Source organism: Eumetopias jubatus, unplaced genomic scaffold (genome assembly GCF_037043125.1).
Source record: "Eumetopias jubatus isolate StellerSeaLion01/CBP00866 unplaced genomic scaffold, mEumJub1_p1.0 scaffold_4, whole genome shotgun sequence".
In the NCBI taxonomy this organism is placed as follows: Eukaryota; Metazoa; Chordata; class Mammalia; order Carnivora; family Otariidae; genus Eumetopias; species Eumetopias jubatus.
This window is the reverse complement of record NW_028274810.1, coordinates 173,481,190-173,494,475: the sequence shown is the minus strand read 5'-3', so window position 1 is coordinate 173,494,475 and position 13,286 is coordinate 173,481,190. Positions and strand designations below refer to the sequence as shown.

General features: G+C 39.1%; 1 protein-coding gene across 2 annotated transcripts in view; it reads right to left on the bottom strand.

Annotated features, from left to right (window-relative positions):
* ARMC1 (armadillo repeat containing 1) overlaps positions 1 to 12,543 on the bottom strand; it is a 35,681-nt gene extending 23,138 nt beyond the window's left edge. For both annotated transcript variants that reach the window (XR_003610749.2, XM_028112867.2), the window contains exons 1-3: positions 12,349 to 12,543; positions 6,295 to 6,515; positions 1,378 to 1,469 (exon numbers count right to left, since the gene is read on the bottom strand). Coding sequence is in view for 1 of the 2 variants with exons in the window: in XM_028112867.2 (XP_027968668.1) it covers positions 1,378 to 1,469; positions 6,295 to 6,477 (275 nt within the window). In the remaining variant the exon portion in view is untranslated. The remainder of the gene's footprint in view (positions 1 to 1,377; positions 1,470 to 6,294; positions 6,516 to 12,348) is intronic.
* Positions 12,544 to 13,286: the final 743 nt, after the last annotated feature.

The following is a 13,286-nucleotide window of genomic DNA, read 5'->3' as shown; positions in this document are numbered from 1 at the left end:
TTAGATGGCAAGAGATAGAATGCCAATGTAAGACAGGTGTGTTGGCGATTACTCAATTTATTTTAAATCAAATAAATTAGGGGCACCTGGGTGGCTCAGTCAGTTAAGTGTCTGCCTTCAGCTCAGGTCGTGATCCCGTGATCCTGGAATCAAGCCCCAAGTCTGGCTCCCTGCTCAGCGGGGAGCCTGCTTCTCCCTCTCTCTGCTCCTCCCCCTGCTTGTGCTCTCTCTCTCTCTCACACACACTTCCCCTCTCTCAAAATGAATAAGTAACCTAAAATAAATAAATAAAACTAAATGGTTATTCATTATAGTTTTAAAGGCAGTCAAGTCTAGAAGATCAAAATAGCCAGTAAACTAAGATTAAGCCTCAGAAGAATAGCTTTTTTGCTTCGAGACATAGTGGAAATATCAAAACACTTAATCTTCAATTTCTAGCCTTCTAACAGGAAATCAGTAAAGACTAAGAAAGGAACAAAACCAGGCATTCCCAGGGGCAACACAGATGAAGGATTACAGATAAGTAACTTAGACTCTGTATTTTCCTTTTTCCTTACCCATAGAAGTGTTATCTGTCAAATCTACCTCAAAAAGTTGTAGTAACAAAATGAGACAATGGATATGAAAATCTTAGTAAGATGAAAGGTACAATTAAAAACCACCCATTTGCTAAAATTCAAATTAAATGGCTCTTAAGTCTCTCAGAAATGTCTAAATAATGCTCATGAAAATCTTATCAAAAGCCCCTTTCTGCCATGATACTGATGTTGGTTCTTTTGAGTAAAATAGGGATGAAACAGTAAAAGAACTTTGTAAAGTACTATAATATAGCATTTTTTTAAAAGATTTTATTTATTTATTTGACAGAGAGAGAACACAAGCAGGGAGAGCAGGAGAGGGAGAAGGAGGCTTCCCGCTGAGCAGGGAGCCCGACTTGGGGCTCCATCCCAGGACCCTGGGATCATGACCTGAGCCAAAGGCAGACACTTAACGGACTGAGCCACCCAGGCGCCCAATACTGCATACTTTCAAATGTGATTAGTAACCTGTGTTGCTCTGCTAGCAAATCAATTTACATACACCTCACATAACTTCATACAAGGTAGGATTTTCTCTTTTTAAAGATATGATTCATAAGTACCATATTTATCAACATTTTAAATAAAATTTGAGCATTTTCATAAGTACTACTAATATAAATGTTTAAGAATAATCAGAACATTGACCCTCAGAACATTTCTGGACATATAACCCACAAAAGTATGCCTTCACATTGGAATAAAAATTTCAGTAAAATGATATATTAACAATCAGCATACATTTAACAGGAAGATCCATTTTTCTACTGCCTTAGGAGACACCCTCTATTGTACTTACTTCTGTATAACATTCTGCAAGCTTAACATCATCCCCAGTTCTCCTTTCATCTTTTCTCTGTTAGCACGGCATTCCGCCAAGTACCGCAGAGCCTACAGCAAAAACAGTGACAGGTTAATTCACAACTCCAGACTATTCAAAACTAAACCCGTTACTAACTTACTGCAAGAGGAAAAAGAGTGAAAAATAGGTTTTTGTTTTTAGAATTGGTTTTGAAGTAGAAACTCTTCTTTAAATGTGATAATCAGAGCAGTCCCCTGAGGGAGATATGATCCTTTGAGCTGAAGCAGCTGAATCTGCTCTTTGAAATGATGGCTCCGAACTTATCTGCAAGGTCAAAATTAGGTTGTTCCGGCTTTATTTTCACCACTTCATCTTGACGGAGATACAAGGAACCATGTACTATTTATGAATTTCAGGGAGTAGTCCCAATAGCCACCATTTCCCTAGATGCTTTTTACCTATTAATTAAAAGAAACTGCTGAAAGAGGCAAAACATACAACCACCTTTACAGAATGAACTGTTTCTAGTTTTACAATTCACCTTTAAAAATGTCTTTTTACTGAAAAGCAACAGATAAACTCACACAAATTTCTATTGTGCAGTTTAACTTTTCTACGGTGCTTTTCTCTTAAAATTTAAAGTAAGTTTTGCAAGTATTTCTTTGACGTGCTGATTCTTTAGGGATTTCATTTAGCTGTTCCACAGACCTAATCGCTCATCATTTACTGAAGACTTTGGCACCTGATTCTCAGGAATATGTCTGTGAACTACACCATCCAAAACTCTCCATCTCAGCCTGCTGACCTTCACATTTGCTACTGATCCCCTACACTACATTTCCCAGGTGCCTGGTAATTACTGAAAATGGTACCAAATCACAAATTCAATGACCTGTCTATAATCTCATATCCTTTCTGCAACTCCTGATTTTCACTTCAGTCCATAAAGGATTAACTGCCATGGGAACTGCCCTCCCTCCACAAAAAACTAACAAACAGGACAACATGTATTAAACACACTGAACAAGAGGCAGCATAGGACTGTAACCTCTGAGAGAAATGATGAGGACGGCCTTATAATTGCCCCCATCTTACTGCTTTGGAGGCAGTTTTCAAACTAGCACAGAGAGAGGGAACCCAAATGGAGCCCAGTGGTCTTGCTGAGTTAGGGATGCAGAGATCAGAGGTGGGGAGGTTAGGGTGGTACAGTATAATAAAAAGAAGTATTTGGTCTTTGTCCATTTCCTGGTGCAGAACTCCTAAAGCCCTTGGAATTTTCTGACTGACAGCAGTTTCTTTTGTTATTCATAAGGCAGCCTTTTTGATCCCACCTGGGTTTATGTAAAAGAAGTGAGCTGGGTGGAGGCTCCAGGATAGCCTCAGAATGGGGCTGGTCACTAGAGAGACCAAGAGATTAGAGGGTGGGAACTTTCAGCCTCACCCACTGGTTGGAGGTGGGGAGGCGCTGGAGATTAAGCTCTATAAAAACTCCTGAACAAGGGGCTTCAGTTTCTGATTTGGTGAATACATCCATCTGCCAGGAGCGTGGCACACCTCAACCCCACAGGGACACATGGTATACTGCACTCAGGACCCCTCCAGACCTTGCCCTATACACCTATTCATTCGTACCCTTTATAATAAACTGGTAAATATAAGTCAAGTAGCTTCCTGAGTTCTGGAGCCATTCTAGTAAATTATCAAAACTGAGGGGGCCATTGGAACACCCAATTTATAGCTGCTCCGTCAGAAATTCGGGTGACCTGATACTTGCAACTGGCCTTTGAAGTGCAGGCAGTCTTGTGGGAGTGAGCCTTACATTGGGGGAGTTTGACACTTAACTCCAGGTGGGTAGGTCTGAATTGAACTGAATTGCTGAACACCCAGGTGGTGTCCACAGAGAATCTGAGAATTGGCTGGTGTCAGAAAACACCCCAGGTGGCTAGAATTTGCAGAGCAGAATAAAAGAGAGGTGGGATCTGACCAAGAGGAGGGGAAAAATCAATAGAAACAAACCAAGATGTGACAGAGATGGAATTAGAAAATAAGGGCATTTTAAAAACAGCTATTATAAATATGCTCCATATGTTCAAGGATGAGTGGGAAAACATGTGCATGGTGAGGAAAGAAATGGAAGATATTAAAAAGCCCCAAATGTAACTTCTAGAGGACAAAAACATATCTGAAATGAAAACAAAACTGGATGGGTTAAGAACAGATTATAGACATTACAGAAAAAAAGATCCGTGAGCTTAAAATGTAGCAATAGAAACTATCCAAAATGAAGCTCAGAGAGGAGGGGAAAAAAAGACTTAAGGGGAAAAAAAAAAAAGAGCAGCACAACAATGACCTGTAGGACCACATGAAATATCTAACATACATGAAACTGGAGTACTGGAGGAGGAGTGAGGAGGCATTAAAAAAACCCGAAAAAATAGTGGATGACAATTTCCCCAAATTAATGAAAACTATAAAACCACAGATCCAAGCAGCTCAACAAATCCCAAGAACAAAAACAAGACACAAAGAAAACCGCCCATCCCAACCACATCATAATCATTTGCTGAAAAAGTGAGTCACCAAAAAAGCCAGAAAAAGTTAATTATGTAGAGAGGAAGAAAGATTAAGAATTACAGCAATCTCATTAGAAATCATATGAAATGAAAGAAAGTATAGTTTATAAGCCAAGAGTGAAGAGAAAACGAAATTATAAAAACACTACACCTGCTCTTCAACCTCAGTGGGAGAACTGGCACCCACTTATTCCCCTCCTTTCTCTCTAGCTCTGTCCCTCCATGACTTCACTTCCCTTCCTGCTCAGCCTGGCATCTACAGGCTATCATTTTCACCTAATCTCTTGCCAAGAACCTGAATTTCCTTGCCTAGCCTCCTGTACAACTTACCTGGCCAGGAATCAACTCTGAACAAATCCAACTATTTGGCTCTCAGGGCCTACCAATGGCCTGAAGGGAGGTGAAAAAGGAGTTTCGTGAGCCAGAAGTATCTTCTCAATTCAGTGTTACCAACCTAATCCGGCCTTCACTGCTAAACAATCTCATCATTCTCCTCAGTCAACAACCTGTCCCATTTTCCCTAACAATTGTAAGAGCCCCCTTAAACTTCTTCCACTCTCTGACAGCCCGTTTTTTTTTTTGCCCCTAGCCTTCTGAATTTAAATAGGTCCAAGTCTAGTCCATCAAAAAAAAAAATAGTTCTTCCTTCAACCCCAAGTCCCTATCTAGAGACCAACACTCTCTTCTCATCCTTATTGCAATTAAGACCAAACTAGGGGCCATGCAAATTTTCCCATTTGTTGTTACTGTTCACTTGTCAATGTCTGTTTTGCCTGTTAAATTTCATCTATGAAGGTAAAATAGAAAATCTGTATTATGAAGTTTGATTTTTGAAAAGGAAAATGCATATATTATTATTCTGTATAAACTTGTGAAATTAGACTAAGTGGGAATTCATCGTGGGTTTTTAAGTAAAGGGCAATGGTTTAAAATATCTATTACAATAATTTTCTTTCAAACATTGTTATGAAAATTTTAGAGGACACAAAAGTAGAGAAAATGTGTGGTGACCCTGCTGAACTCATCATGCAGCACCAACAATTTTATCAACCATCTCCCCTGTCGGTCACTACACTGGAATATTAGTATTTTATAGGAAATATCGGAGAACATATAATTTCATTTGTAAGTACTCCAGTAAATCCTTAAGAAGGCCTCAACTGTCACATCCTTAAGAAATTAGTTTTTAGTTAATAAATTTATACCCTGCAAAAGTAATAATGATTCTTTAATACCTACTATCTGATCCATATTCATTTCAAACTATCTAAAAAAATACGTTTTTTGGTTGATTTGTTCAAATTAGGATCCAAACCTGGTCCACACATTACCCTTGGCTGATAAGTCTCTTAAATCACTTTTAATCTTTAACAGTTACCACTATTCCTCTCCTCTAGCCCAACTGTCTTTGCTTTTAATGTCATTTACTGTTCACAAAACCAGATTGTTTGTCCTCGAGAAATTATCACATTCTGGATGTGCCTGATTGCTCTGCATTGTTCTTTCACGTTTCTCTAGTTTGCACATTTCTCATTACATGGTAGCTCCTTCTACTTTATTACCTATGATCCTGTACATTTTTCTCTTTTCCTCTCCTTTTATCTTTCCTTCCCATCTTCTACTAAAACAAGTGCTATGTCCATCTACTGATAAGTGGATAAAGAGAATGTGGCATTTCCCTACAATGGAGTATTATTCGGCCATAAAAGGGAGTGCAGTACTAGACATGTGACAATAAAGATGAATCCTGAAAACATTATGCTCAGTGAAAGATGCCAGTCACAAAAGCCACATATTACATGATTCTATTTATGTAAAAAATATATAGGCTTTTTTTTTTTTGCCCAAATAGACTAACACAGAGAAAGTGGTTACTTAGGGGGGCTGGGAAGCAATAGGTAGAAGAGTTTCTTTCTGAGGTGATGAAAATGCTCTAAAATTGTGCTGATGGCTCTGCAACTCTGAATACACTAAAAACCAATGAACGATACACTTTAAATAAGTGACTTGTATGGTATGTGATTCAGACCTTATTAAAGTATTATAAAATAAAAACAATACATATCTTTTTAATGTGTCTATCCATATTGAAATGATACAATCCTCAAGATTTCTTAAGTGAAAAAAGGAAGTTGCAGAACATTCCATGCATGTAGTATGCTACCATTTGTGTCAAAGGACTATACACACACATACGAGTTTGCACGTACAGAAATGCAGACTTACCACTATTTGCTCTAAAGTCACTTTTAATTTTTTACCATGTCATCTAACACTTTTTAAAATTCTTCTGAATTGCAAAATTGTAACACTGAGACTAAAATTACTAAAGGTAACTTACAAGCAAAGCCGAGTGGACAACAGGGGGGTTGGGATGGTCCATAAACAAAATAAGGCCAGGCAGACATCCCTGGTCCTGGACAATGGCTCTTCTATTTAATGGATCTGCTGCTAGATCCCGTAGCTGGTTAACTACTGAGAGAGCATCAGGTTCTTCATTCATTGTGGAGGAGGAAGAATTCATCTTCTATGCCATACACGTGAACAAAATCTTCTTAAATTCTGTAGAAATGGTTTGCAAAATTAGTTCTAGGCTGCTGAGGTACATTCTGGCATTTGTCAAATAATCAGGATTACAACACCTTTAGAAAGAAACAGATGAATCTAAATCACACAAAAATTTGAGAATTGGCAATTCCACAGTTTAAGTAAAATGAACATAAGAAGCTGAGTAAAAAAAAAAATCAAGTTATTTATGTGCACAAATTTAAAGAACATATGTCATCTTCAATATTCCAATAAATTCCATTTTAGCAATACATATTTTAACACTACAGTCACAATAAACAAGATCTTTATAGTTCATGCTCATAACCTTCACTATACTTCTCAAATTATACCACTGCCAGTGCTTTTCTCCTCTAGAACATTTCTGGGGCCTAATACAAGTGTTTCAAGGAAAGGTGGCTAGCTGAAAGCTTTTTCTTCTTATTCATCTAGGAATAAAACCCAGCATACTAGGTTTACAATAGATAAAATCCCCTAGGAAAAAGGAGGAAGTCAAAAAAGGATGTGAACAACAACAAAAAAAGCCAAGAAGGGTATCTCACCCTGTGTGTCAGGCCCCAGGAGTTAGGGAGATCACAGTGAATCTGAACTGAATCTAAACACACCTGAGTGTGCCATATTCAGAAGAATGGAACACAGTTTGAGATAATTCACTTGACAAATAAGGAAACAGTCACAGAGAAGTTAAATAATTTGCCCCATGTGACAAAAGCTAGTGAATATAAAAGAGTGCTAAAATCTTATCTCCTAATCAACAGCCTGTCCATTTTCCGTAGTCTTTTTAATTTTTACTTAAATTCAATTAACATATAATGTATCATTGGTTACAGAGGTAGAGGTCAGTGATTCTTCAGTCTTACACAATACCTAGTGCTCATTACATCACGTGCCCTCCTTAATGTCCATCACCCAGTTACCCCATCCCCCCACCCTTCTCCCCTCCAGCAACCCTCTTTGTTTCCTTCCATAGTCTTTTTATTTTTTCCATACAGTACTTTTATTTTTTTTAATTTATTCATTTATTTGAGAGAGAATAAGAGAGAGAGAGAGAAAGAGAGGGAAAGAGCACATGCGTGGGGGTAGGGGCAGAGGGAGAGGGAGAAAATCTCCAGCCGACTCCATCCTGAGCACTGAGTGATATGTGAGGTTTGATTCCAGGACCCGGAGATCATGACCTGAGCCAAAATCAAGAGTCGGCTGCTTAACCGACTGAGCCACCCAGGTTCAGGTTCCCCTTCATACAGTCCTTGTAAATTCACGTACCTTTTCCCCATAAAAGCAAACCTGGATATTTTAGAAAATATAACATGCTAAACATACAAAAGCTAAAGAAACAAAATATCAAGGAATAATCTTCATATGTGCAGAAAGTTAAAAATAATAACTTCCATTAACCAAGTTACACAGCATATTCCTTATTAGTAAGACTATAAAGGTGTAAATACTTTCCATGAATAAATGAGTATGTTTAGTGCCAATTTCAAAAACAATGCCAATTAGGGAAGGGAGGGACAAAATTTTTCTGTAACTCCAGAAAGACTACTAAAGGCTATTTTGGGGGGAAAAGGTAATAATGCAGAAATGCTCTTACCTGGTATTGAAATATACAAAGCTATAAATAGTAAAGGGGGGGGACTGCAAAAGAAAGATACTTCTCCCAGAAAAGTTATTTATACATTCAATATAAGAAAGCAGGCTCTCAGTGAGTCAGACCAAGGCTCCACTGCTTGGTAAATACAATTTTGGGCAAATCCCCTACTCTTTGTCTCAGTTTCTTCATCTGTTAACATAGGGCTAATTTCAGCAGTTATCAAAGGTGTATTGTCTAAATAAAATGGCAATACATGAAAAGGGCTCAGACTGGTGCCTAGCACATTGTAAATGCTCAATAAAGTGTTAAGTTACATGGAACCCAAAATCAATCAAAAATAGTAAGATTACTCAATAAATAGTACTGGAATGACTTCTATGCAGTTTAAAACCACTGCTAAGCAAGTTTAATTCATACCACATGGCAAAAAGAAATCCTATTCAAGATAAAATACATTAAATTTTTTAGGTATGCAAGCAAATGCAAAATAAAGGACTCAGAGAAAACAGGGCTTTAGCGAGATAGTATTTGGCAGGTTATTTTCAAAAAATGAAAATATTATAGTTACTGTGGCAATTTAAAAAAGGATTTAGAAAAAAAGCAATAGACTGAACACACAGAGATAAGACTAACGGGTTTGGGGTAATGTTGTCTCTTAGGTGCCTCTATATTCAGCATCCTCAATATCCCTGTTTACAAACGACCTTATCCATGAGCTTTATGTGCTGTCACCAGCACATATCTTATCCAAACTGGTACCTGAAGAACCAATTACTGGCTCAAAGACCCAAGAGCCGAGCTACATTTAAGAACCAAATACACTTAAAGAGGTCCTTTTGCATTCACCAGAGAGCTCCATTCTTATCTAAGGAGTCCTTGTAACTATTCAGTGGGAATGATGCTGAAAAAGTTATGGCCTTTCCTGTTCCTTTGAGATGAGTAAGAGCCAAAACATTTAAAAATTCCAATTTTCAAAGCCCACAGACAAGGAGAGGACTCAAATCAGGATCTTCCAAGGAAAAGGTCAGAAATACCACAAGGCATCAAAAATCCTAACACAACAGAGGCAGAAGCTGTGGTCAAGCACTGCATTTCCTATGGCACTTCAATGAATGCAAGAAAGGTAGACAGAAGCTATGATTTCTCCCCTAAATTAGATGAGTTTTTAGGTAAAACTTCGAGAGATTTCCTCAGTGTTAGAGTTCATTTTTCTTTCCTTATTTAATATTCTTGCCAATATCAAGTTTTTCTGAGAATTGCCTGAATCCTGTTAAATGATCTTTATTTCTGTGGATTGAGGAATTCACATAGCAGTTTTTATAAGATAGCTATGGAACAGTTGAGAGAATGGAAAAAAGTAAACAAAAGTTAGAACTTTACCGCCAATTCATGTACTAGATACATTTAGTCTTTCTGTGTTAATTGTATCATTTTCACACACTCAAGTTGTTTGATAAAAATGTTAGCCTTCTTAGGCGGGAAAAAATGTTTTTTTTTTTTTTTAAAGATTTTATTTATTTATTCATGAGAGACAGAGAGAGAGAGAGGCAGAGGGAGAAGCAGGCTCCCAAGGAGCAGGGAACCTGATGTGGGACTCGATCCCAGGACCCTGGGATCATGACCTGAGTTTTTTTTTAAATGATACATTTTGGTATCCATTCTATCTTACCCTCTCTTATTCTCAAATTGGCAGATCTCAAAATAATTTTTTTTAAAGATTTTATTTACTTATTTGACAGAGAGAGAGAAAGAGAGAGAATAAGCGGGCGGAGCAGCAGGAGAGGGAGAAACCAACTCCCCGCTGAGCAGAGAGCCGGATGCGGGGCTTGATCCCAGGACTCTGGGATCATTACCTGAGCTGAAGGCAAACACTTAACCAACTGAGCCACCCAGGCGTCCCTCAAAATAATTCCAAATAACATTTTAAATACACTTATCTGAGTAATTTTGTAGCAACCAATGAACCAAAACTTAAGTTAAAAAAACCAAAACAGCTCTTTTCTTTTCTACTGTAATGAGTACTGCATTAGGTTCAAAAGAAAAGCTTACAGGGCACCTAGGTGGCTCAGTTGGTTAAGTGTCGGTAAGATCAGCTCAGGTCATGATGCCGGAGTCCCAGGATCAAGCCCCATATGGGGCTCCCTGCTCAGCAGGGAGCCTGCTTCTCCCTCTGCTGCTCGTGTTCTCCCCTCACTCCCTTTCTCTCTCAAATAAAATATTGAAAACAAAAAAATAAGCTAGCTTTCTAGTTGCTCTTTTCATTTTAAAATACTAATGCCAAGAAATGTGGACCTGGGCAGCCTACATCAGAATAAACTGGGATTATTAAAATGCAGGTTCCAAGACCCATACCCAGACCTCACTAGGAATCTTTGGAGGTAGGGCCCAACACATGATTTTAATAAGCACACCAGGTGACTCCTGGTACAAATAAGAGCAATTTAAACTTTGGTCGGTAACTGCATGTCCTTTTAATATGGCTGGGAACATCTGAATAAAACCCTGCACACTTGGGGCGCCTGGGTGGCTCAGTCATTAAGCGTCTGCCTTCGGCTCAGGTCATGATCCCAGGGTCCTGGTATCAAGCCCTGCATCGGGCTCCCTGCTCCGCGGGAAGCCTCCTTCTCCCTCTCCCACTCCCCCTGCTTGTGTTCCCTCTCTTGCTGTGTCTCCCTCTGTCAAATAAGTAAATAAAATCTTTAAAAAAAAAAAACCCTGCACACTTAAATTCTACAAGATACTTTAATTACTGTGCAACATGACAGTAAGTGAATTTGGGACTATGTTTCAGTTTCATTACCAGATAACCAAATAAATAAACTTAAAAAACCACTCGCAGTAGCAAATTTACTGACTCCTTCAAAAGAAAATGGAAGCTCTTAATCAAAGGAACAAAATTGTGGGGGGAAATTATAGTGGAGAATTTGTGTACAGATTTTGTGAGTAAACAGAAGATTCCTGAAATTTTATTTGTTAGCAGTGCTATTTAACATCTCTTGTCTCAATCATTTTATTTTTTAGACCAATACCTGATGACTTACAAATTAGTTTTTAATTACTTTTAAAATAGTCTTTTCTAAGATTTTTGGCTGCTAAGCTAAACTTGCCAATACAGACATAATGAAAAATCAAAGCCTCACTAGCAAATGAGGAAAATGTGAAAAAAACAACTTTCTCCTCATCTATTAGAACACAAATGCATACACTGCATACCTTTTCTCTTTCGTTTGGTTCAATTTGGACAAACAAATCATAAAACAATGCATGCTCCCCAAAATTTAAGGAGAACTGATTTACCTAAGGGATCTTGTTCAAAAGCAGATCTGATTCAGTAGATGGAGCGAGGCCTGAGATTCTGCATTTCCAAAAAACTCCCAGGTGAGGCCTATCCTGCTGGAACTGGGAATTTAGGTGATAGATGTGAGACTATAATTACGATTTTCTTTTCTTCAGCCAAAACTTACCACTCGATTCAAAGAATGATTTAGGTCTCTTACAACTAAGAGCTACAGAGAGTACACAACCACAGCCTAAATCCATATTCAGTTAAGCAAGTTTTTAAAAAAATAACATAAGCATTGGGTTCAGATCTGGCTTTCCCTTACTAGCAACTAATTGTAACTCTTCAAGAAGTTGAGCCTCCGTTTCCTCTCAAAAATCCTGAGTGATTATCAGGATCAAAAAAATAACTTGAAGAGAGCATCAGCAATCACCAAACAAGAACAACACTTGATCCTGTGGTACTTCTATTCCACCAGGTGTTGGGGTATATTCTGCACCTCCCTAACACATCAGTGCACTATCACGAAACGAACTGCTAACTGCACGAAGGCCTCCAAGAAGTTATTAAAATATAGGGATGTGAATGCTGATCTCTCTTGAATGAAGACAACCACAACAATGTCCTTCCACTCTTAGCAGACATGCAGGTGCGCAAGAGTTACCAAAGAACAAGCTGGAGAGAGAAAGAAGTGAGATAACATCCATTTATAACGACAGGGTTCGTAAAAAATCGGACGTGCGGGGGATGGAGAGGAAATGAGCAAAGCTAACGTTTTCACAGGACACATGAGGGCAAGGCCCTTCAAAGCGCTTGGTGGGACGCACTGCTGGGTCGGGAGAAGGCCAGCGGGAAGCGCCTCGGCCCAGGCCGACTCGCAGACTTGATGCAGGGGCCTCTCTCCGCGGCCTTCCTAGCTCCACCGCTTTGTCTGCCGCCCCTGGACCCTTACATACCGCGCCAGAGCTTTAGGAGTCCAGAGGCTGCCGCACCATTAGGGCCACACCAACGAACGAGGTAGAGGGACCCAGGAGCCGCACAGCGGGTCGCTCCGCTCGCAGCCACGGCCTCAGCGGTGACAAACAACCAGGTTAACTCGAGAAGCCGAAGAGCGAGGACGCTGGCGGGGAAAGGCTCTACAGACTCTCCCCCATGACCCTACAACATCCGTCAGTTCTGCCCTCTCATTGGCTGATACCATTCCAACGCGAGGATAAGACGCCCAGTATGTGAAGGCCTTCTTAGGCTAAAGCGTTCATTGGTGACGTAGGGAAATGCACTAAGTGTTGAACGGAAGAGTCCAATGAGAGCCCAGGCACACTGGACTTGGAGTGAAAGAGTCTCCCACCCCTAAGCATTAAGCAGAGAAACTTGAATCCGGCGGAGAAACCGTTGCAGTTTCCCGACTACAATTCCCAGCTTCCCGGCGCTGAAGGAAGAAGCTGTCTGCTCCTGCGTTCGGAAAATCAAATGGTACGTTTTTCTCTGGCAGCTCTTTCAGGTCTAATAAAGTATTTTCGTGATATTTCATTCGTTTTTCTGAGTCTTAATTCATAATCTTAAAGTTTTTTGAGTTTTTGGTAAGAACATTAGACCTATGTTAGGTGTTTTTTGGATTGCGTTCTTGTTCGTGTTCGCTGTCTTCTAAGCGCGAAGGCTGCAAAGTACAGTTTTTTGTTTCAAATAACTTTTTTTGGAAGGATTTTTTTTCTTGTAAGGGAAAGGGACTTAGAGTCAGAATCTCCTCAAATTCATCATTAAGTATTTTTTAGATATTGTCCTTTATTTAGTTTATCATAGTAAGGATTTATATACTTTTGTCGCTGCTAGTCACTGGCCGATTTGTTTTGCTTAAGTATAGATCTTGGTTTTTAAAGATATTTCTCTAAATATA